Here is a 25,809-nt window from a genome sequence, read left to right as displayed (position 1 = left end):
CCTTTCCAACAGCTGTTTCCAGCTGTTTGTTGCCCCTCTGCACCTTAGTCTTCCTGTAATGTCTGTGTGTGTCCACCAGGAGTCCCCCTTGACTCATTTTCTCTCTGTGACACTTTTCTGCAAAAATGAAGAAGAGTTTTCTCACATATGAAGTCAAGTCAAATCTAGGCTGTGTCCAAATTTAGGGGAAGGATGCTTCCTTCGAAACATCCTACCTACCCGGTCCACGTAGAATGGGGCCTCCGACGGCAGGGTAGGGTGGAAGTGAGCGGTTGTGAAATTGGACAGGCTTCTAGCCTCAAGTCTGCCCTTCTGTGTTTTTCTGGTTGCTAACGCCACAGCGCAAAAACTTGGGAAATGGACCCAGAAATGTAGCTCTGTTGTCTGCTACAGAGTTACAAGTATTATTCTAGTAGTAATATAACATCCACCATCTCCTGCTTGCATATTTGTGAAAACATCTTAGTGGTGTGGCAGCCACAAGTGAGCCAGCCCTGCAAACCCTGTGGATGGACGATGCAGTGGACAGTGGGAAGAAGCATCCTAAAGCTCTCTTTGCAGACCACCCTGTGTGATTCTCCACTCGCAGACCAGAAAAGACAAAGCACAGGTCTCAGTTGCAGCACCCCATCCATGTCTGATCTTGCTCGGGCAGATTCAGCAACGCAGCCAGAGACTTCCTGTAATCTATTACAGTTGTAAAAGAATCAGTCCAGGAACAGGTCACTCAGGTTAATCACGTGTGAACAACTGTAAATATTGTTTTTCCTTCTTTAAATATTGTTGGTGTATTAAATTTTTTTTTATTTAATTGTTATTGTTATTTACTTTATTGTCATCAAATAAATATCCATGTAAACTTCAGATTTAGTGTTATGTTCATACATGTTACAAATACCTGTAAATAAAATGAGTTTATTGACAATTACTGTTTGTTTGAATCAATTTATTAATAACATAAAACCTTTAAACTAATGCAACACATATAACAATGTAACAAATATATTCAAATAAATACATAACTCATTTTGGAACTAATCTTTCAAGAAGTGGAAACAGTCTGTCCATCCTCTCCCTGCTCTCCTCTCCTCGGCCTCTCTTTGCTGCCTCATGTCCTCTCTGAGGTCTAGCAGCTCATCATCTCTTTTCCTCTTTCTCCCTGTTGCAGGTGGCTGACTCACTAACTCAGTGCTGTCGTTTTGGTCACCCACTGCTGTGCTTGGCCCTGGGGTGTCCTCAGGGAGAGAGGACATTAGGACAGGAGGCTTAGTGGAAGGCCTCTGTCCTATCACCTCATCGATGAGGGCAAACCACAGCCAAGTAGCAGCAGTGGGCTTCCCACTGACCCCCTCTCCTGAGCCTGGATACTTGCAATCCTAAAGGCAGAGGAAATCAAAACTGAAAACGCACAAATAAAAACACCACAACAACTCTCAGTAATTGTACATTTATTAACTTGTGTTCTTAAGAATTGTCTTCTTGATAACACACATACGTACTTTGTATTTTTTCTTTAAGTTATCCCATTTCTTTCTACCCTGCAAGGGGATAACTTTCCCCTGCAGGCCCATCTTCTCCAGAAATGTCCTGATCACACACAACAAATAAGATAAGAGAGCCTCACAGTCGAGTTCATTCTCCTGTGACTGGCTGCTCATCTCAGACATGCTTACTGGGATCTGTTCCTGAGTATCTGTGTGTTCTGTACTCACATCAGTCTGTTCTCTGGTCTTGGTGAACCTGTTTGGTGTCTCAAAGTCACCCTCATCATCTGGCACCTTGTCAGTCTGTGTTTGTCTCTCTACTCTTGTTTTAGTCTCAAACTTCACCAGTCTATGCTTCTGTACTTTCCCACTGTCTGGGTAGTAGACCATATAAGCTGAACTGTTCTTGTCAAACCCAACAAAAATTCCTTTCTCACACCTTGAGTCTAGTTTCCTCTTGTTCTGCCTGTAGGCATAACACACTGACCCAAATGTCTGCATCCTGGAAAGGTTTGGCCTTCTTCCTGTCAGCATTAAATATGGTGTCTGTTTTGTGCGTCTGTTAAAACATCTATTCCTCACTACAGCTGCTGTTTGCACTGCGTAAGTCCACAACTCTTTAGGTAACTGTTTCTCTATTAACATACACCTGGCCATATCAAAAAGAGTGCGCCAATTGCGTTCTGCAGTACCATTTTGGTGTGGTGAGTATGGTGCTGAGGTCTCATGCCTGATTCCATTTTTGCTAAGGAGTGCCTGATACTCATTTCCCATAAACTCTGTTCCATTGTCGGACCTGATACATTTAACTTGCCCATACGGGGCTGTATCAGCCAAAAACTTCTGTGTCGCTTTTGCTGTGTCACTCTTATTTTTCAGAAAATACACAAACACTGCACTGGAATAGTCATCAGTGAATGATAGTGCAAATCTATATCCATCTCTGGACTCTGGGTCTACTGGACCAGCTAGATCTGTGTGTACCAGCTCTAAGGCGGTTTTGGCTCGTGCATCAGGGTCCCTGTTTGTAGTTTGAACAAACTTTCCCTGTGTGCACACTTCACAATGCAAGACAGATTTATCTGTTTTTCCTTTGATTGCCATACCATCAACAACACCTTGTAATCTCTGAATGTCATCATAATTACAGTGACCAAGAATTTCATGCCATGTTTGCATGTCATAGCAACCCTTACACTGGTCTTTACCGTCAGTGTTTACTGTTTGTAGGTACTACAGTCTGTTGTACTCATATATTGGGAACCTTGTACCGTCTTTGTGTCGCAGGGTGTCTTTTCCTTGCTTGAAGATCATAGTTGCTCCATTTGAGGTTGCTGCTTTCACAGAGAAGAGGTCTTGTGGATACAATGGGATGTACAGTGCCTGTTTCAAGGTTGTTTTGTGGCACTGCCCCCTGCTGTCCATCAAGCAAAATTCTGCCTCCCCTCTTTGCTCTGCAACTCCAGTGCACTTAGTGCCGTCAGCCAACTCTACGTAGTGTGACTTGGGCTGGAAACTGTCGTCGAATCTTCTGAACTTCGTTATATCTGTAACAATATGCGAAGTTGCCCCTGTGTCCACCATCAGACCCTTTTTGTTGATGCCATGCTCTGACTGGAACGCTGCATCCTCGCTGCTCACCCGGAATGCGTAGTCTTTGCTACCCGACTCCTCGGAAACTTTCCGTGCGTTGTCTTGCCGCCGTTTCCGTCTGCATGTTGAGTCCCGATGGGTGGTGCTTTTACACTCGCTACACCACTGCTTGCACTGACACGTCCTGGCTTTGTGTCCCTTTAGTCCGCATCTGAAACACACTATGTCTGCGTTGCCGGCCCCACGGTCATTCGATTTTTCAAACGTGGGATTGTCGCTCGGTCTTGCACGTGCTTTCATGATGTTGTCATCTGACGCTGCGGCACGCGCATTTTCTCTGTGTCTTCAAAGCTTCGCAGTTTAGTTTTAAATTCAGCAAAAGTCACTTCAACTTCACTTTGTGTGACATGAATAGCAAACTGTTTGAATGATTCTGGCAGTCCCTTCAAAACCATTGCTACCAATAGCCCATCACTCAATGTTTCTCCAGCATTCCTCAGGGCTGTGATTGTTGTCTCTGCTCGTATCACATACTCAGTTACACTCTCACTGCTGGACTTTTGGAGCGAAGTGAGTTCTGTATACAGGCTAATTATACGAGGCTTCCCTTTACCTGCATAATAGTTTCTTAGAATCCCCAGCGCCTTCCGTCCATCATCCGCTGCTTCTCGCATAACAAGAGACAAACTTTTGTCATCCAGAAACTGGATCAGCTCTGCGTAGGCCTCTGCATTCTTTGGTCTATCTTCTTCTCCCTCCGCGTCGGTAGGCTGCTCCAAAATAATGTCTCTTAAACCTTGCAAACGAAGGTGGCCCAAAAATTTCGTCTCCCATAGTTCGTAATTCTTTTCGTCTCCATCAAAAACTAGCCGAGCCCAACAGCTATTTGACTCAGCGGCTCGTCGGCTCATGGCGCTAGCATGGTATGCTAATCCTCATCGAGTGCGCAGTACGTCGCGGCGTTTCTCTCGGTGGCAAAAACACATGGACTCTTTCGGAAAACTTCTTAGCTTCCTGGGCCCATAACCTGTTGGCAGAGGTATAAAAATGCGCAGGAAAATCTGACGTGCATGGCTAACTTCGCCGACGATATTTAGGGAGGAATAAACACACATCAGCCTTCGGCCATTTTGATGAACGCATACGCCCCCTAGAGCGCGCTAACTTTATTAACAGCCACACAAATGTAAACCACACATCAAACATAAATGAACCATTTGCCTGTCTCCATAATTGAGAGCATTTTCTCTTCTTATGTCAACAGGGTTAAACACTGACAGTAAATGAGGGGGAGGTGGCCTAGAGACACAAACAGACGGTATTGAAGAACCAGTGCTCATACAGACATTATTAACTTTATCCACAGAGAAGCTTAGAAAGTCATCACTCTCAGATATAGAGGACACGGATACTTGGGTGGACCATGGTGGAAACAATAGAGTTTATGGAGTCAAACAGTACCTTGGAATTTCTCTTGCTTGATAATGTGGCACCCTGAGTATTTTGAGCATTAAGAACAAGTCTCAGATGTGTTCCTTATGTGTTCGTGCCCCCCCCCATCATCTGTCACAACATCTATTTGTTGTGACAATAATTTGTATCATAACACAGAGCGAAAAGCTCATTTGCTCCCACCTGATGTGATGTTAGGGCGATATTTAGTTTCGCCAGTAGGTGGCAGTGGCGGCTCAGCCAAACGGGTAACTGGCAAAATAATCCTTCACAAAAGTAACGCAGGCCAGTTATTACAATGGAAGCCGCCAGTAACGCTGAATTGTTTTGCTGTGTTTCAGGTGAGAGCAATATACGAGCACTACATACATTTATGTAAAGTTGATGCTTATTTAACATGTTTGGAATGTAATTCTTGTTTATATGGTGTTTAATGTGAGCGAATAAGGGAGGTGTTTCACGTTATCTGTGGGTAATGCTAGTAATGTTTGTGCGCTAGCTAAGTCATGTTAGCCTCCTGCATTAATCTCTGTAACTATGTTGTTACATCAGTAATGTGAAAGGAAACTGTTAGCTGGTTTCAGTTAAAGTTATAGGAAATAGACCAGCCAGTACATGTTATGTTGTCTATTGTTTACTGGTCATTTTCTCTGTGTGTTAAGGGCTGATTAATACAGGGCCATTACACGTAATGCTACAAAAGTAACGCAGGCCAGTTATTACAATGGAAGCCGCCAGTAACGCTGAATTGTTTTGCTGTGTTTCAGCGCAATAAATCTTCATGTGCACCTGAATGAACCCTGTCGTCCTTCAGTGTGTAACAATAAGATTAACAGAGAAATATATCCTGATCTGGCTGTTTTTATGGTTTCATGTAAGGAAACCCAAAGTTCCCTAAGGTGGAGTCTGTGAACTTTAGGTTTAGTTGATTTCCTAAGGTGCTCTACTTTTCTACAGATTCTTTTGACCTTCCTTACGTCATCATTTATCTGTGGACGAGCTCTTTTTGGGGCAGCAATGACAGATTTCATAGGTACCACCGAATTTAAAATCTCCAAGCAGTGATTGTTGAAACACTGTGTAGCAACATCAGCATCAGTGCAGCCTTCAAAGCAACATCCTGATTTATGAACCGCTTATGGAACATGAGATTAGAAGATGGTGTGTACAGAGGGAAGCTAAGAATAAAAATAACACCGGAATGGTCACTCACTTGTACGTCCTTAACACAGACATTAATTATGTTTAAGTCAAGAGAAAACACGAGGTCCAAGGTGTGGCCTTTAACATGGGTGGGTCCAGAGACATGCTGAATAAAATTAAAAGAGTCTGTAATGGATAGAAAGTCAGAGGCCATGCTACAGCTAAGATCATCCATGTGAAGGTTGAAATCCCCAATCATTAAGACCTTCTCAAGTTTAATAATCGAAGATAAAAAGTCTGTAAAATCTTGAATACAAACACCAGTTTGTTTTTCTTGTGACATTACCAAAAAGTTTGATGTGTCACATGGCCCTCTTCCTATTGAAAAAACAAAAGTTGTATTCAAGATGGGCGACTTCTTAATGGCCACCATGGTCACCACCCATCTTGAGGAGTTTGCCCCCTCACATATACTAATGTGCCACAAATAGGACTTTAATACCACCAACCATTCCCATGTTATTATGGTGTATCCATATAATGGCCCACCCTGTACAATGAGATATATCTGATGAACCAACCTAAAGAAGCTGACTCAAAGGAAGGGAAAGACTCAGAGTCCATAGCTCTGCAAGTGAAACTGATCTGGTGAACGGTTACCAGACCACCACCAGGGCGGTCCAAACACAGAGTCCCGATGAAGTGACAGTCGAGCGGGCAGAGCTCATTAAGGTGGATAAATTCATTCTCCCGCTGCCAAGATTTAGTAAGAAACAGTGAATTCAGTACAAATGATTTGTAGGCTATGGAGCAAGCATTCAGGAGAGCAATCTGAAGCAGAGGTGACAGGCTGACGTCATCAACAGCTGATTGACGGGGAATTGACAGCAGACACCTGGAATGAGGACTTAGTCTCCCTGTACCCCTAGCTGTGGAATTGTGGTCTTGTAGAATGACAGGCCAAGGTGAAAACTCCCACATCTCCAGACATGACACCGATCCCGGTAATTGTTCTGTTTGCCCGTGATTGATTGATTGATTGATTGATTGATTGGTTGATTGGTTGATTGATTGATTGATCGTACTTTATTCATCCTGAGGGAAATTGGGTTAAGGCTGCCAGCCATGCCAGCGCCGTCTTACCCTTCCGACCATACATACATTACACAAACATCACATGGGGAAGACAGGTCAGAGAGGTATAACATGGAAAAAGCACCACATGAGGAAAGATAAGGAGAAAAAAATAACTCCCCCCAGACTGAGCTCCAACAGGGAGATCAGTTTGAGAACAGAAAAAAAACCACCTCTGCACATGAAAACACTCTTAATACACCAAAGAAACACATGACAAGCAACAGGGGTGGGTAAAGGGTGAGAGACAGCCAATGTAGACAGTGCATCCGGGCCTGCAGCATATGCGCTGGTCTCCTTGATCCACCGTCAGCATCGGAAGGGAATAAGCGTCGAAGGCGTTTGGAGGGGCAGGGGGGATGAGTGTACATCTGCATGTGTATATATGTCTGTGTGTGTGTGTGTGCGTGTCCAGAGTTCAGCTGAGACAGTGTCCTTCGCCCTGCCAGGCTAAGTAATCAGTCTTCCAGCCAACCCAGGTGGCCTTGCATAGAATGGGAAGAACAGTCTAAGCACAGTCTATTATCAGGGTGTTTTTGTTCAGCTCCAGCCTTGAGACCGCAGCTGGCGCCGAAGGGGTCTCTGCATGAAGTGATGGTGGTTTTTACTTTAGTGCGAACAACTCATATGATTTTCAAAGCTGTTCTAACAGTACACTGGTCTCTCAATCTCCCGTTGGAGAGCCGTGAGCTTCTCCGTGATGTTATCAAACTTACACTCTGTGATGTTGTCATTCTTGTGCTCAAAGAGCCGATTCTGAGAACTCACGACCGCAGTGAGCTTCTCCATGGTGTGATCCAGTTTGCGCTCAGAGGTGTTATTCCGAGCGAGCCCCTCCAGATGTAATCCAGTTTGCACTCAGAGGTCTTGTTCTGAGTATTCACGGCAGCCATAAGCTTCTCCAAGATCTTATCCGTGCTGCACTCAATGAGCCCATTTTGAGAAACTCACGCCTCGTCCCATCATTTCAATCCCAGCGGGCAGCCTTGTGGGGGTTTGAACAGCCGGTTCCGCTTTCTTAATTGGACTGGTACCAAAAACTGGAGACGTTCTCTACCATGGAGCAGAAGAATTCCCCTCTGTCGGGTGTGTTTCCTTTTAGCCTACACACCAGCCCTACAGCCCCTTCTAGACGATCTTCTTAACCTTGTTCTTGCTCCTAGGTTTTTGCTTGCAGCTAAGAACAGGTACAGGTAGTCGGGAGAGGGAGGAGGGCGGACAAACGGTGGAGGGAAAGCCTGGTGGTAGCTCTGCCAGCTGTCAAAAGTTTTTTTCCAAACATACTTTGATAGTCAACAAACTTTGTGAACTGTAGATCCGAGTAGCAAATAGACCATGATATATCACAGCTGAGATGACAAGATAAAAAACAATATATTGAAGCAGTCGACAAACACACGGAGCAGCAACAGCGGCCAAGCCGAACACAGGCGCCATGTTGCCACCCCCCTCCCCCCACCAAGGAATTCAGAACAAAAGAATGATTACTTATTTTAAACAATGTCAACATGTTTTAAACCATTTTACATGAACTTTGACCTTTAACTAAATAACAAGATTCAATAAATCAATTTATCTCTTTGCTATTCATATTATTAGACTTCACTTGTCTCTTGCTATTTATGCATCTGTTTTTACTTGGGTTACACATATATACCTAAAAATGGAAGCCCATCCACACTTTGTACCATTTTTTAAAAATGAAAATAAGACATGGTCGAGTAGAAGGCCTAATTTGATGTGAGATTATTTGACTGAAATATCTGATGAGATTTAAGGTTAGGTTATCATAAAGATGCAAAGAAATAAACAATTAAAAAACAGTTCTTGAAACTGTTTAAACTGACAAATCATCTTATCTGCTGTGTTTAATTCAGAGGTTCTTCAAAAGTGTCGGGGTAAACTTAAATCTAAGCTGAAGAAGAAGTTCCAGTGTGTGTTTGAGGGGATCGCTAAAGCAGGAAACCCAACCCTTCTGAATCAGATCTACACAGAGCTCTACATCACAGAGGGAGGGACTGCAGAGGTCAATGATGAACATGAGGTCAGACAGATGGAAACAGCATCCAGGAAACCAAACAGACCAGAAACAACAATCAGACAAGAAGACATATTTAAAGCCTCACATGGAAGAGATGAACCAATCAGAACAGTGCTGACAAAGGGAGTGTCTGGCATTGGGAAAACAGTCTTAACACAGAAATACACCCTGGACTGGGCTGAAGACAAAGCCAACCAAGACATCCAGTTCATATTTCCATTCACTTTCAGAGAGCTGAATGTGCTGAAAGAGGAAAAGTTCAGCTTGGTGGAACTTGTTCATCACTTCTTTACTGAAACCAAAGAAGCAGGAATCTGCAGCTTTGAAGGCTTCCAGGTTGTGTTCATCTTTGATGGTCTGGATGAGTGTCGACTTCCTTTGGACTTCAGCAACACAGAGAGTGTGACTGATATTACAGAGTCCACCTCAGTGGATGTCCTGCTGATTAACTTCATCAGGGGAAATCTTCTTCCATATGCTCACCTCTGGATAACCACACGACCTGACGCAGCCAATCAGATCCCTCCTGACTGTGTTGGCATGGTGACAGAGGTCAAAGGGTTCACTGACCCACAGAAGGAGGAGTACTTCATGAAGAGATTCAGAAATAAGAAGCAGGCCAGCAGGATCACCTCCCACATCAAGACATCACGAAGCCTCCACATCATGTGCCACATCCCAGTCTTCTGCTGGATCACTGCTACAGTTCTGGAGGATGTGCTGGAAACCAGAGAGGGAGGACAGCTGCCCAAGACCTTGACTGACATGTTCATCCACTTCCTGGTGGTTCAGGCCAAAGTGAAGAAGGTCAAGTATGATGGAGGAGCTGAGACAGATCCACACTGGAGTCCAGAGAGCAGGAAGATGATTGAGTCTCCGGGAAAACTGGCTTTTGATCAGCTGCAGAAAGGAAACCTGCTCTTCTATGAATCAGACCTGACAGAGTGTGGCATTGATATCAGAGCAGCCTCAGTGTACTCAGGAGTGTTCACACAGATCTTTAAAGAGGAGAGCGGATTGTACCAGGACAAGGTGTTCTGCTTCATCCATCTGAGTGTTCAGGAGTTTCTGGCTGCTCTTCATGTCCATCTGACCTTCATCAACTCTGGAATAGATCTGCTGCAAGAACAAGAAACAACCTCCATGTGGTCTAAATTATTTAATACACCAAGACTAAAATCTCTCCACCAGAGTGCTGTGGACAAGACCTTACAGAGTCCAAATGGACACCTGGACTTGTTCCTGCGCTTCCTCCTTGGTCTTTCCCTGCAGACCAATCAGACTCTCCTACAAGGTCTGCTGACACAGACACGAAGTAGCTCACAGACCAATCAGGAGACAGTCCAGTACATCAAGAAGAAGCTCAGTGAGAATCTGTCTGCAGAGAAAAGTATCAATCTGTTCCACTGTCTGAATGAACTGAATGATCGTTCTCTACTGGAGGAGATCCAACAGTCCCTCAGATCAGGAAGTCTCTCCACAGATCAACTGTCTGCTGCTCAGTGGTCAGCTCTGGTCTTCATTTTACTGTCATCAGAAAAAGATCTGGATGTGTTTGACCTGAAGAAATACTGTGCTTCAGAGGAGGCTCTCATGAGGCTGCTGCCAGTGGTCAAAGCCTCCAACAAGGCTGTGTAAGTAAATATGTTTGTTCTCACTGAATTTAATAATTGCCAGCACTTACAGTCAAATGCTATTTGGTGAAAGTCTTTGCTGTCTTTTGGACTTTTTGTTTTTGTTTGTTATTTTGATTTGTTTGTTTATTGTATTTGTCACACTTAAATGTTTTGGATCATCAATGAAAGCAAAGTACAAAATGCAGTTTTTATATCCTGATTTAGGTGAGCTACAAAAGCTATCCAAACTGAATTCATGTAAAAAGTAATTCTCCTTAAACCCAATAACTAGTTTCCCCGCCCTTGATAGCAAGAACTGTGAGAAAAAACATGCTAAAACTATAAATCTGCGGATACGGGCCTCAAATGCAAGACTCTTTAAATGAAGCGAGTGCGTTTATTTACAGTGCAAAAAGACAACAAAGTGCAGACTGTCCTCTGTGTGTGCTCCAGGTGAGTTTGTGTGTCCCTGACTCCCGTGCAATATTTTCTATGGGTGTTAGGGGCCAAAGTTTCATACAATGAGCTCACCTGAAACCCTGGCTGATTGTGACCCACACCCGTTTTCACACCTTGGCTCATGTGATTAGGTAGAGGATCATCAGGGGCTCCTTAGAATATTTCAGCCTACATAGTAGCCAGATGAAGCTCATAAATAAGTAAGTAAAGTTTATTTATTAAGCGCTTTTCACAGACAGGCAGTCACAAAGCGCTGTACACAAAGATGAAAACAGTACACAGTACAATCAATAGACATTGTACGCAATGCAAAAGGTTAAATGTAAATGTAAAAAATGCAAAATATGTAGATCAACAAAAGGCTTGTTTGAAAAGAAAAGTTTTTATTTGCATTTTTAAAAGAATCCACAGAGTCAAGCAAATTTAATTGTGGTGGAAGACTACTCCACAGCCTTGGTGCAACAGACTGAAAAGCTCTTGTGTCTTTAGTCGTGTACGGGGAACATCCAACAGACTCTGAGTCTGTGAGCGGAGACGGAGAGCAGTGGTGTATTTTGTAAGAAGCTCGGATAAATAATCTGGGGCCATTTAGTGCTCTAAATACTCTACAGTAATCCAAGCGTGATGACAGAAATGCATGAATGAGTTTTTCCAGTTCAGCTGAAGAGATGATATGTTGCAATTTGGAGATGTTTCTTAAATGATAGAAACAGGAACGAGACAACGATTTTACATGAGAGTCAAGGCCAGAGAAGAGTCAAATATTACTCCAAGATTTCAAATGTTTTACTTGACGGAAGGACAGAAAGAGGCAAGAACCTGACTAATTTTAGAATGTAGCTCAGGAGGAGCTATGATCATGGTCTCAGTCTTGTTAGTATTTAGAATGAGGTAGTTGCCTGAAAGCCAATCAGAAACCTGAGTTAAACACTGGACTAGGGTGGACAGCCTATCCAGTTGATGAGGCTTAAAGGACATATGCAGCTGAATGTCATCAGCATAAAAATGATAAGACAGGTCGCTAAAAGATTGAATGATACCAGCTAAAGGAAGCATATAAAAAGAAAATAATAATGGACCTAAAACTGAACCCTGTGGGACCCCACAGGTCAGGGCAGCAATGTCAGAGGTGAACCTGTCAATCCTAAGAGAAAAGGTCCTATCTGATAAATAGGAAGAAAACCAGTCTAGGGCAGAGCCAGATATACCAGCCAAAACCTTGAGCCTGTTAAGTAGGATTTTGTGGTCGATGGTATCGAAGGTTGCACTAAGATCAAGAAAAATGATCACAGAACAATTCCCTGCATCAGATGCCATTAATAGATCATTATAGACTTTAAAGAGAGCGGTCTCTGTAGAGTGCTGCTTTTGAAAGCCAGACTGAAAATGGTCAAGAATGTGTAATTTACATAATAGGGACCTGTACAGATTTTCAACAATTTTGTCTAGTAATTTACTTAAAAATGGCAATTTTAAAATAGGCCGATAATTACTAGTGGAGCTAGGATCACGATTCTGTTTTTTTTTTTAATAGAGGAGTTGCTTCTGCATGTTTAAAATAGGATGGAACACAGCCTTCCCTCAGTGAACTATTAATAATGGATAGTAATGTGGGACCAATGCTGGTGATAGACCCGGACAGAACAGAGGGAGGTAATATATCTACAGAGCATGATGAGGATTTCATTTTACCTAAAACTGTAATTAAGTCATTATGTGTGATTGGAGAAAAGGAAGTAAATGACCCAAGACAACAAGGGGTGTCTTCATAAGGGGAGGCACTTGAGGAAAGTTTGGATCTCAAGTCCTTACTTACGAAGTGACTGAGGAAAGTATTACAATCTTCATCAGAAAGTAACTGGGCATGCTGAGTTGGAGGAGAAACAATACTGTTGATGGTATCAAATAGAACTCTTGAATTAAGTCTTGAATGGCCCTCAAAACATGCAGTGCCAACTCGTTTATGAGCACACTTGCATTGTCTATAAATAAAATAATAAAACAGCTTTATCTAATGATTTAAATAAAATCAAATCTGTATTTCTTTCCAACCTAACAGCATTAAGACATTTAATTGTAGTGATTTTGTTTTTTTCTGTTCTTTATTTTTAGAGTGAGTGATTGTTTCCTCTCAGAGAGAAGCTGTGAAGCGTTGTCCTCAGTTCTCAGCTCTCAGTCCTCAAGTCTGAGAGAGCTGGAGCTGGGTAACAACAACCTCTGCCATTCAGGCATGATGCTTTTGTCTACTGCACTGGAGCGTCCACACTGTACCTTAGAAAGTCTAAGGTCAGGATTCAGTCTTTTCCACTTTAAAAATCTGTGTTGCATTACTGAATCACTGGCAAAAACTGATAGAATTGTCAGGTACTGGATTTTCAGCTTTCAGACACTTCTTGGGTGGAAACAGCACTGAGTTTTGGTTTGGGAGACAGATGCTCTTCATGTGTTTAAAATAAGACAATAGCAATTCCAGCCACTTGTGAAACATTAAATATTGCTAAATCTGCTAACTCCTCAATGCAGAACCAAAACACTTTTTTTCTCTTGTTCTTTATTTCTAGATTAAGTGGATGTTTTCTTTCAATGAAAAGTTATGAAGCACTGACCTCAGGTCTCAGCTCCCAGTCCTCTAGTCTGCGAGAGCTGGACTTGAGTAACAATAACTTACAGGATTCAGGAATAAAGCTTCTGTCTGCTGCGCTGCAGAGTCGACATTGTATACTCAAAACTCTGAGGTCAGATCAAAGAATATTTTATTTTTCATTACATTCATTACATAGACATTATTTTCATGACATAATTAACCTGTTAAAAATGTAGTTTCAAAAGAGCACATTCATCCATTTGTTGTTGTAGCTCACTATTTGCCATTATTTCCTAGTCACAGTTAGGTTTCATTCAATTTCAATTCAATTCAATTCAATTTTATTTATATAGCGCTAAATCACAACAGCAGTCGCCTCAAGGCGCTTTATATTGTACAGTAGATCGTACAATAATAGATACAGAGAAAAACCCAACAATCATATGACCCCCTATGAGCAAGAACTTTGGCGACAGTGGGAATGAAAAACTCCCTTTTAACAGGAAGAAACCTCCTCAGACTTGAGGTTTCATGCTTCTGATGTTTTTAAAATAAGGTGATAGCAGTTCTAGCCAATGAATCAACATTGCATATTGCAAGTCTAGTAGATCCTCACTGCAGCACTTGTCTTTGTGTTCTTTATTTTTCAGACTTAGTGTCTGTAACCTGTCAGGGAGAAGCTGTGAAGTTCTGTCCTCAGTTCTCAGCTTCACGTCCTCTAGTCTGGGAGAGCTGGACCTGAGTGACAATGACCTGGAGGATTCAGGAGTGAGGCTTCTGTCTGATGCACTGGAGAGTCCACATTGTAAACTAGAAAGTCTCAGGTCATGATTTAATGTTTTCCACTCTGTATTTTTTAGAATCTGCATTATATTACTGATTAAAAAAAGTTTATTTTATATACTTTTTGGTTGGATTATTAGATTCTGAATTATTGTTTGTAATTTTCATATACTTCACAAATTTTTATAAAAGGATTCTCATAAGACTACACTAAATCTTAAAGTTCTTTTTGGTCAAGTTAGGTTCTTCCTTCCTTGATCTATATTGATAAAATTTACAGTAAAAAAGCTTTTAGTTGATACTATAACGCTGCAGTGAGAATTCTGACAGGGGCTTCTCTTTTTTAGTTCTCTGTTAAAGGCTTCTTCTTTGGCTCTTGATGAAGGCGGTCACACTTTCTCCCTATCCCTTTCCTTATCGCTCCTGCTTGGCTTTCTCATGTCTCTGTCTAGTCTTGTCTACTTCTCTCCCTCTACCCTGGAAAAGTCTCACAGACTGTTCTCTAAAACTTAAAAGAAGAATTATGGATTAGGTCAACTTGTCCCTGAATGCAATTGACACCCTCTTCTCGATGAGAAACCTGGGTTTGGGAGAGCCCGTGTGTTCTGGAGGGACGTTCCCTGCCGGATACACGATGGACGGGTGGAGGGACTAGAGGGTCATGTGCCTGGCGGGACTGTCGATCGAGCGCATCTACCTTTTTGGAACCATGATAACAGGGTTCTTGCTGATTGGCCCTGGCTTATTGAAGAATAAAGAAATTGGAAACGGCTGTTCACATCCCCACAAGGCTGCCCGCTATTTTGATTGGAACGATGGAGCGAGCCGTGGCTTCTCAGAATGGGCTCATTAGACGCAGCACGGATGACATCTTGGAAAAGTTTGTGAGTACTGTGAGTACTGAGACTCTGACAACATCTGACAAATTTTTGGAGAGGCTCACGGCTGTCATGAACACTCATGCTCTTTGAGCAAACTGGATAACATCATGGAGAGGCTCATGGCTCTCCAACAGGAATGGTGACAAAACAGTGATGGACATTAGATCAACTGTAAAATTGACATGCAGTGGTTAACACTAAAGCAAGAACACCACCATTATTTCATGCGGTTACCATATCGGCGCCAGCTGCGGTCTCAAGGCTGGAGCTGAACATAACAAACAATTTCTCCCCTGATAACAAACTGTGTTTAGACTCTTCGTTCCAAGTGCCCTCGTACGCTTATCTCCAAGGCCGAGTCGGACGGCAGATCTGGGACCAGCACTGGATGAATAGCTGCAAGGCAGGATGGCTGTGTCTGCATCGGCTTACTTCTCACCCCTTACCCACCCCTGTTGCTTGTCACGTGCTTCATGATGTTGTGATGTGGACATTTATGTGGTCTTTGTGCAGAGGAGTTTTTTTGTTTCTTATTCTCATGCTGTCCTCCCATAGGGGCCCAGCATGAGTAGAGGTATCTTTCTTTTCCCCCTCCTCGACTTGACCATTGTATTGTACATTTCAGTGTTTTTCCATAATACTAACGGTCTCTGACCTGCCTCCCCATGTGATGTCTGTGTTGTGGGCTTGTTCTTGTTCCTTCAGTGGGCTGGTTTAAGTCATTATGCAAATGTACTGTTTATAAGATTTAAACCTGCAGTCAGCTGAGACTGAAGAAGTCACTTGGATGAGTGACGAAACGTTTCTCCCACAAAACGCTACGTCCAGATGAACAGAATCAACTTTTGGAGATTTACTTTCCTGGATGATTGAGAATGCATCAAGACCTTGTAAAAGCATATTATTCTATGGGATCTTTATATACTCAAAGACTTAAGGTTTAAGGTGCCGATAAATTGGTATTGGTCACTTTGTGCTACAACATCATCATCAAACTCACTGCTATACAGCTTGAGCCAACTTTTGATATTGGTTGTCGCTTCATAAAGCTAACTTGAATTGAATGGATGCAATGAGTGGGGCTCATTGTATTTAGGGAAAACAGGCAAAACAAAGACAAACCTTATGTAAAAGTTCACAAATGTTTTGTGTGTCTGCAGTTTGTCACACTGTCTGATCACAGAGGAAGGCTGCACATTTCTGGTCTCAGCTCTGAGCTCCAACCCCTCCCATCTGAGAGAGCTGGACCTGAGCTACAATCATCCAGGGGACACAGGAATTAAGCTGCTGTCGGCTGGACTGAAGGATCCACGCTGGAGACCGGACACTCTCAGGTATAGAAAAAATGTCCGATAGAGGAGAAAGAGCTGGAAACATTTCCTGTGTCATGAAGAAAATATCAAGATGGAGCATAAGAAACTAGCAGAGGCACTTAAGCCAAGGTTTACTTTTCCATGGGTACACTGAAGTGAGATATGATAGGTTGATGCAGCTAGTGGAGGGTGTGCAACATTCATTAAACCAAACATCACATATAGCGAATTGTGTAAAAAAAATGATCTGGAGCACCTGGCATTAGAACTATGGTTAGGTATGGAGGCTCTTACTGTAATACACTTTTAAAATAGTTGTAAAAAAAACTACATGTTTATGTTCGGGAACATGAAGGGGCTCAAGAGTAAGAAAACAATCCTGTGTGGAGAGCTCAATAAGAAAAGAAAGAAAGAAAATCGAAAGTTAAGGTTAAATGATGTTAGGATGGAGGAGGACAGAGATGCAGCAGAGGAAGCTGTCCCAGTGAGTAGAGGAAGAGTACACAGGATGATGGTGCCATGGTGTGATCAACAATGTAACAAAACATTAAAGGACAGAAACAGCATTTAGGCATCTTAAAAGATACACAATATAAAAAGAACTTGATGAAATGCAGATAATATAGTAATGCAATAATTGAAGTGATGAATGTGATCAACAACAGGTGGTAAACAAAAAGGAATCATATTCAAATGTTAAATTGTTAAAAATCCTGTAGATGAGGAAAGTTCTAATTAGGGGTGGGTTTTTATAATCGATTTATCGATTAAAATAGATTCTGGCCTGGATAACGTGAAATCGATTCATTAAAATCCTGAATCGATTTTTTTAATATAAATTTATTTTGCCCGAAATGCCAGAATCTCAGGTGAAAGATCACAAAATTTCAATAACCACCCAGCAGCTAAGACAGTAAATGAGAGCAGGTACACTGATTCTGCACAAAGATGTAAACACACAGCGCGGACCCGCGGATCAGAATCAGTGAGATGTCGCCTTTCTCAGCTGACGGTCGGGGCTGAAAGCCGACAGCTCGCTGGTTCTGATGTGTCGGCAGGTCCGCGCTTTGTGTTCACGCCCTTTTTGTGCTGATCATAAAGCTGTTAGTTTTATCTCTTTCCAAACAATATTGACCAAACCAGCAGCAAAAGAAGATCCAAACTACGCTTCACATAAACATCGTCATGAATTCCCTCTGACTTTTGCTGTTTTGCTTCCACCACGATAAAATCACACTTCATGCACAGCTCTCTCTCTCTCTCTCTCTCTCTCTCTCTCTCTCTCTGTCTGTCTGTTTTCTGCATTATTCGCTTGCTTGTTACGCACAGGTCTACCGTTGTTTACAGCGCTCTCGGTCGCTGTTTTTTTCCGTTTTACATACTTTCGAAAAGAAAGCCTCATTTCTGCCGTTCAATACTAAACAAATGTAAACTTTTTAAAATTATGCAAAATGCAAAACGCTTAGCCGTGTCTCTGATAAAACCGCTGTAACGTCAGAGGTAACGTTTATATGTTGATTAATGGTTTTCTTTCATTTTTGATGTACTGCAGAATATTTTTATAAAATCCCAGGCCAGGAAAACCACCTTCATGTTTTGTTCTGTGTTTTATCTTCAGCTACTTTGACACAAAGGCATCTGCTGTGATGCTCACACCTTTGATAAAGTCTTGCGTGTGTCAGCTTCCTTTTTATAGATACAAAAATATGTAAATGCACTGATCTGAATTATAATGTTTCTGACTGTCAAAATTTCCCAGATTCAAATCGAATCGAATTGAATCGAATTGAATTGAATCGAATCGAATCGTGGATCGAATCAATTCGGGACCTTGTGAATCGGAAACGAATCGATTCTAGAAATCAGTGACGATACCCAGCCCTAGTTCTAATGTTACTTTGCAATGTGTGAATTAAAAGCAGAACTTACTTTCTCTGAGAAGGATCAGGTGTGTTACATCATGATGGAGTAGTTAGAGAGTGAAGGACTGAATGCTCTGCTGCTTTTCTATGTGGAGAAATATGCTGTTAAATCAGAACAGGAATAGGTTTAAGGTGGCATGAAAACACATGACAACAACACTGCACTCATTCAGAGGTCAGAGGTCATGTACAGTAACCACACTGACACAAACAGGAGAAAACCAGCTGGCAGCAAAGGCAGCGAGGTGTTCTTTCCAGCTAAACAGAAGAGGAATATAAAGATAATGAAGGTCACAGTTTGAATCAGTCATATTTCATTTAATACAGTGGTGTACTGACAGATCAGGATCAGTGCAAATCATCAGCAGTTTGATCCACGTTTGGATCGAAGAGTATTTGTGAAAATGTTGGACTGTTCCTTAATCAGTTTCTAACAGTATGTGTATGAGAGCCATGTAATGTCCATGTGTGCATGCTAACTGTGCTGGTCTGACCCCCCTCCTCCTTTCAGGGTGGAGCCTGCTGGAGTCCGATGGTTGAGACCAGGTCTGAGGAAGTGTAAGTGTGTTTTTAATGTGATTCATGAAAACAAAGCAGCACACATTCCACCATCTTCATCATTCTGATGTCAGGAGTCATCATCAAAGTGTCAATCAATGAACAGATGATGGATCAATAACTGCAGCTGGATTGTGTTTGTTCTCTCATCAGATTCCTGTCAACTCACAATCGACACAAACACAGTGAACACAAACCTCCAACTGTCTGACAACAACAGGAAGGTGACGCATGTGACGGAGTTTCAGTCATATCCTGATCATCGAGACAGATTTGATGTTTATCCTCAGTTTCTGTGTAGAAATGGTCTGACTGGTCGCTGTTACTGGGAGGTCGAGTGGAGAGGAGACATTTATATATCAGTGAGTTACAGAAGAATCAGAAGGAAAGGAAACAGTGAAGACTGTTTGTTTGGACACAATGATCAGTCCTGGAGTCTGGAGTGCTCTGATGATGGTCCTCGTTCTGTTTGGCACAATAACAGACACACATCCATCTCCTCCTCCTCTGTCTCTAACAGAGCAGCAGTGTATGTGGACTGTCCTGCTGGCACTCTGTCCTTCTACAGAGTCTCCTCTGACACTCTGATCCACCTCCACACCTTCAACACCACATTCACTCAAACTCTTTATCCTGGGTTTTGGCTCTGGTCTGGTGCCTCAGTGACTCTGTGCTGAGTGGAGTGTAAAGAGTGTCCTCCTGTTAGAGAAACACTCTGACTGTTGAACAGATAGTTCAGTCTGTACATGTTTGTCTCTTTCACTCACAAACACGTTTTCAGATTCATGGATTCAATCAGTTGATGTTTGAAACTCTTCTAAATGATTCCTTGTAAACTTCTTCCTCTTCAGTCCTTTAAAGATGGAAGCTCCCATTATTCCAGGATCCACATGTTGTTTTTCTTTTTCCACTCAAAGCTTCACAGTGAATCTCAGTATGTTGTGTTTCCCTGAAGCTCAGTTCACAACCAGCTCAAGTCTGAGCTCATTAAAATGAATCAAAATGTTTGTTACTGGTGTCAGTACAGAATAGAATAGAATAGAATAGAATGCCTTTATTGTCACTATACAGTTGTACAATAAGATACAGAGCATCTCCTACTCAGTGTAAACATGCTGGGGGGGGGGGTTATCGGTGCACGTGTGAGTTCAGGGTGGTTATGGCTTTGGGGAAGAAACTGTTTTTGAGTCTGAGGGTTTTTGTGCTGATGCACCTGTAGCGCTTCCCTGAGGGAAGCAGGCTGAACATGTTGAAACCAGGGTGGGAGCTGTCCTTGATAATGTTTGCTGCTCTGCTGAGGCAGCGGGAGGAATAATTGTCCATCAGGGAGGGGAGAGGGCAGCCGATGATCTTCTGTGCTGTCTTGACCACACTCTGAAGCCTCACTCTATCCGCCTTGGTGCAGCTGCCGTACCATACCGTGATGCAGTAGGTTAGCAGGCTCTCAATGGACGAGCGGTAGAAGGTCAGCAGCAGGTTGGAGTTCAGCTTATACTTCTTGAGGACTCTCAGGACGTGCAGCCGCTGTTGGGCCTTCTTGACGACCGCTGAGATGTTGTCTGTCCAGGAGATGTCAGCAGAGATGAGGACACCAAGGAACCGGAAGGTGCGGACCTTCTCCACACACTCCCCGTTGATGTAAAGGGGGCTAAGTCAGTGCTGTGTCTCCTGAAGTCAACAATGAGCTCTTTGGTTTTCTTAGTGTTCAGTGCCAGGTTGTTTTCTGAACACCATGCTGCCAGCTTCAGGACTTCCTCTCCCTTTGAGATGAGTGCGACTACCGTGGTGTCATCAGCAAACTTGATGATGAGATTGTTGTTGTGGGTCGGACTGCAGTCGTGGGTGTAGAGAGAATACAGGAGGGGCTCAGCACACAGCCCTGTGGGGAGGCGGTGCTCAGTGTGCGAGTGGAGGAGAGATGAGGGCCGAGTCTTACACTCTGGGGCCGGTTTGTAAGAAAGTCCTTTATCCAGGCAAATGTGAGAGGAGGGAGGCCAAGAGAGACCAGTTTGGTGATGAGGATGTCCGGGATGATTGTATTAAAGGCTGAGCTGTACTCTGATAGGTTTGTAGCTTGAACCTATTCGCTGGAACGTTGAAGACAATATAATTACACAGCAAAAGCATTGAACACCAAGTAGGCAAAGTTCTTCTTGTTACTCATGCATGAGGGAGACCTGCCTGGAGCCAAGTGTCGTTCCACCACTTGACCCCCATCAGACTCTCAGCCAGGTTCCCCATAGCACTCCTTTTATTGTGGTTCCATGAATATGCATAGGGTCATTAACATATGACGTCTACATACAAACAAAGAGTACCTTGCCTGTGTGTGTGTGTGTGTGTGTGTGTGGTTAGAGTGTGACCCCATAAATGACTTCCCTAAACCTGCTGGTCAGGAAGTCCAGCAGTTCATCTAAACAAAAGGCACTTAGCCTAAAACAGATATAGCCACGTTTATCCTACCATAAAACAATAAAACAAGGTACGACCTCTTCCCATGCTCCCAGGATGTAGGTGTGCATTCCAGTGTGGAATACACACCAAGCCTTTGCAGCCTGCTAAAGATCACACATCCTATCACTACACAATTGATTATACACCTCTAAGCATATATGGTTAAATATTTCTAAGCATAAATGACAATCAACAATACAAAACCTAACATACTCCACAAAGAGCATTCGGACGTAGCTCTGCCGCTGCTCTGCCGCTGCTCTAGGTGACTCAGCACAGAGTGAAGGGCTGTGGCGATGGTGTCTTCTGTGGATCTGTTTGCACGGTATGCAAACTGGTGGGGGTCGAATTCTGGGGGGAGGTAATCCTTGATGTGCTGAAGGACTAGTCTCTCAAAGCATTTCATGATTACCGGTGTGAGGGCCACAGGGCGGTAATCAATCAGGCTGGAGATGGGAGACGTCTTTGGCACTGGGATGATTGTGGCTGATTTTAGACAGGATGGGATGGCTGCCTGATCCAGTGAGAGGTTGAAGAGTCTGGTGAAGATGAGGGTGAGCTGGTGTGCGCATGCTCTTAGCACCTTGCCAGGTACTCCGTCTGGACCGGCCGCCTTCCTGGGGTTCACTGCTAGGAGCACACATCTGACATCGTGCTCCGTTACAGTGAGTGGAGCGGTGCAGGAACCAGGTGAGGGTGAGGATGAGGATGGGAGCAGGGCTGAGGCAGATGAGTGCTGCTGTTGTGGTGTTTCAAAGCGGGCGAAGAAGCTGTTTATTTCCTCTGCCAGCTGCACACTCAGGTTTTCTGTTTTCACAGCCTCTGTGGTTGATGATGTCTTGCATTCCCTGCCACACCTCCCGTGTGTTGGTGCTGGACAGGTGGGACTCGATGCTTCTTTTGTGGTCTGACTTGGCTTTTTTAATCCCCCTTTTCAGGTCAGCTCAAGCAGCTCTGTACAGAGCTCTGTCACCTGACCTGAAGGCGGCATCGCAGGCTTTGAGGAGTGAGCAGACCTCGCTGGTCATCCAGGGTTTTTGGTTTGGGAAAACCCGAATGCTTTTGTCCACAGTCACATTTGCAGTACAGAACTTGATGTAGTCCAGTACTGATCCTGTGAAAGTTTCTAGGTCCTGGTGTTCAAATATGTCCCAGTCTGTCTCTGTGAAGCAGTCCTGTAGTTTGGAGAGAGCTTTTTCCGGCCAGGTCGTAACCGTCTTTGTGGTGGGCCTGGCACTGCGCCTGAGGGGGGTGTAGGCTGGGGAGAGCAGGAGGGAGAGGTGGTCGGACTGACCGAGGTAGTGGAGGGGTATGGCTCTATATGCATGCTTGATGTTGGAGTAAACATGATCTAGAGTGTTTTCTCCTCTGGTGGGACATTTGACATGCTGATAGAACTTTGGGATTACAGTCTTTATGTTCGACTTATTAAAGTCACCTGCAATTATGTGAACACCGTCCGGGTGGGCCCGCTGCTGTTCGTTAATGGTGTTCAGCAGGATAGAGAGCGCCGTGTTTATGTTGGCATCGGGTGGAATGTACACAGCCATAACAGTACAGCCGTACAGTGATGTAAATGATTGAATATATCCATAAATAAGCAGAGTCATCATGTGGTGTTTTTACCATCTGGCGGTACGGCAGTGGAGAGCTGACAGTAAAAATGCCCGTGGTCCTCTGCTGTTTAAAACAAATGTGTTTATTTATTTAGACAGAGATGTTGACCCCCCCCCCCCCCCCAAATGTTCAGCACAAAGTTCTAACTCAGGACCTTCTTGCTGTGAGGCAGCAGAGCTGACCACAGCGACACCACGCTCTCTAAAAACAGTAGCACAGCTATGATTACAGGGCTTGGTGCTGATTTTTCTTCATGTTTGTATCATTGAAAGGTTAAAAACAATAAACAACATCAGACACATGGTGTGTGTGCGGGTGTCTGCCTCTTATAACCACAGTGATTCTCCTGTGGTTTGAAATCTCACGTGATCACGTGAGTTCAAACATTAACACCTCAACCAAAACAGATTCAATCCTTTTTTTTGTCTGTCCCATTTGGTTCTTTAGCCGTCAGAATTGTTGTCTGAGGACCAACAAGGATACCCAATGGATTTACTTTGCCAAATGGATCATCACGGCCTTGCCATATTGGTCCATTTGTTGTTATTATTTATTTTATTTTATTTTTAGTTGTTACAGACAGGACAGACATGACTGGGGGATAGGAAAGGGAGAAAGAAAGATGAAGGAAAAGAAAAACAGAGGGGAAGAGGGACAGTGAGAAAGGGCACTTCAAAAGAGAAAAAAAATCTCCTGGATCACCTGTTGAGAAAAAAAGAAGAGAAAACAAGCAAAAAAACAAAAACAGAGCAACATACTAAACACAACAGCATCGCATTAATCTAGCTAAGTGTAAACAGCAGTAAATGTCACAGACTGCCGGGGCAGACCGTGTGGAGTAAGTAGAGGACCCAAGAGCAGACAGAGGCGAGGAGAAAAAACTGGACTTTTTTGGGGGTTTTTTTTTGCCTGTCTCGTTAGGTTCTTTTGCCATCAGAATTATTGTCGAAAGGTGAGGAAAGATGCCCAACGGATTTACTTTACCAAATTGACCATCCCAGCCTTGCCGTAATGGTCTATTTGACCTTTTATTGTTTATTTTATTTATTTATTTTATTTTCACTTGCTAGATATGGGACAGACTTGAATGAGGAAAAGAAAAGGGAGAAAGGAAGAGGGGGAAAAACAGCTGAGAAGAGGGACGGGGATAAAGGGCAAAAAAACAAAACAAACTAAATAAGCAGACAAAAAAAATACATATATCGATCACCTGGATCACCTGTTGAGAAAGAAAAAAGAAAACAAGCAGAAGAAAACGAGAGCAATACAATAAACAACATCACGATGATATATGGGAATATAACAGTAAATACTAAATATTAAACATTATTGTGCAGCACGTAAGATCGACAGCGCACAGTGTGCTTTGAGGTAGGAGCCAAAAAGGGTGTAGTTTGTGTGTGTGAGCACCCGTGTGTACACCTGTGAGCATGAACGCGCTTGTTTTTAAAAGGTTCCTACATGTAATGATCTGCTAGAGGGTGTGGGGGGGCCACAGCCCCGTCCTCCAGGGCATGAAGCAGGTATGGAGGAGATCAAGACTCCAGACATCCAGAGGCCCTCAGAACACAAGAGACCAAGGAAGACCAACAGAGGGGCAGCCGCGCCACTGTCCCAGAAAGAGCTGAGGAGAGTCCCAGATGAGGGGTCACTCAGCAGCAGTGTTGGTCAAGTTACTTGAAAAAAGTAATCAGTAACTAATTACTGATTACTTCCCCAAAAAAGTAATCCCGTTACTTTACTGATTACTTATTTTCAAAAGTAATTAATTACTTAGTTACTTAGTTACTTTTTAAAAACACAATTTACAACCTGAATAGGTGATAAAGCGATAGATCTTTCAGCCCAATTCTACTTTTTCTGCATAATCCATCATACAAAATGTAATCAAATGGAAAAGTCTCTTTTTAAAACTTGTTTTATTAGTTTTAATCTTTTAACTTTATGCATCAAGCAAAAATTTAATTGTATGCAACATTCTCTGACTGGAAGAAATTTGTTTAATATTTAAACCTATTTTCTGCACATTCCAGCACATAAAATATTTTTTTTCTGTGTTTACACTCACTCTTTCAAATAGATGCAAGTAAAACACAGCAGAAAATAAATAAAGTCAAAGACTAGCGGCCATTTTGCTCTATTTTCACCTGTAAAGCAGGAATAGGGTAGGCGGAGGTTTACCCTGGTGCAGGTGTGCCGCAGCGGTCAGTGGAAGAATCCGCGAGTTTCTCTGTGAGTTTCCCATTACGTGGTAGCGCACTCGGAGCTTGCTTGGAAGTTTAGGGGTTTTTTTCGCTGTAAAAAGAAGTTTTCCTCCCACGCACAATGCTAATGGACGCTAATGTTTTTGTCACTTTTTACGGAATCAAACTCAAAGTAAGGTCAGTACATTCACGCTTTAAATGCTGCACGCTCATACTCTCTCCCGCATTCGATATATTATCCATTGTTGATCTGCACACAGCTGTTGCCACGATCGTCGCACTCGCTTACGTCATTGTCATGAGACACTCGCAAAAAAATCACGGTTTTAGTAACGCACTATTACTTTCCCGCATGCTTACGGGAAAGTAATAGTAATCTAATTACTCTTTTTGCTATAGTAATCCCTTACTTTACTCGTTACTCGAAAAGTAATCAGATTACAGTAACGCGTTACTCTTGTTCTTTCGGTTGCTAACCAGAGCTCATGCTCTTCACCATGACAGACCGGTACAATGTCCGCATTGCTGCAGCCACATCCCCAATCTCTCTCTCAATCTCCTACTTCTCTCT

At 43.0% G+C, this 25,809-nt stretch overlaps 1 protein-coding gene across 3 annotated transcripts; it reads left to right on the top strand.

The window, feature by feature from the left end:
• Positions 1–9,315: 9,315 nt before the first annotated feature.
• Positions 9,316–19,866, top strand: LOC146389520 (protein NLRC3-like). 3 transcript variants are annotated; one of them, XM_084910440.1, is made up of 7 exons: positions 9,316–10,481; positions 13,035–13,208; positions 13,484–13,657; positions 14,157–14,330; positions 16,331–16,504; positions 18,917–18,963; positions 19,117–19,866. In XM_084910440.1, the coding sequence occupies exons 1-7, from the start codon at positions 9,388–9,390 to the stop codon at positions 19,638–19,640; spliced, it is 2,361 nt and encodes a 786-aa protein (XP_084766566.1). In that variant the 5' UTR covers positions 9,316–9,387; the 3' UTR covers positions 19,641–19,866. The 3 variants fall into 3 exon arrangements, with proteins under 3 accessions (XP_084766566.1, XP_084766576.1, XP_084766584.1); XM_084910450.1 differs by lacking the exon at positions 13,484–13,657 and having other exon boundaries at positions 9,317–10,481; XM_084910458.1 differs by lacking the exons at positions 13,035–13,208; positions 16,331–16,504 and having other exon boundaries at positions 9,319–10,481.
• Positions 19,867–25,809: the final 5,943 nt, after the last annotated feature.

This window comes from Perissodus microlepis, chromosome 3 (genome assembly GCF_051167445.1).
Source record: "Perissodus microlepis isolate ML-2025 ecotype Zambia chromosome 3, ASM5116744v1, whole genome shotgun sequence".
Classification (NCBI taxonomy): Eukaryota; Metazoa; Chordata; class Actinopteri; order Cichliformes; family Cichlidae; genus Perissodus; species Perissodus microlepis.
This window is presented reverse-complemented; position numbering and strand designations above follow the sequence as displayed.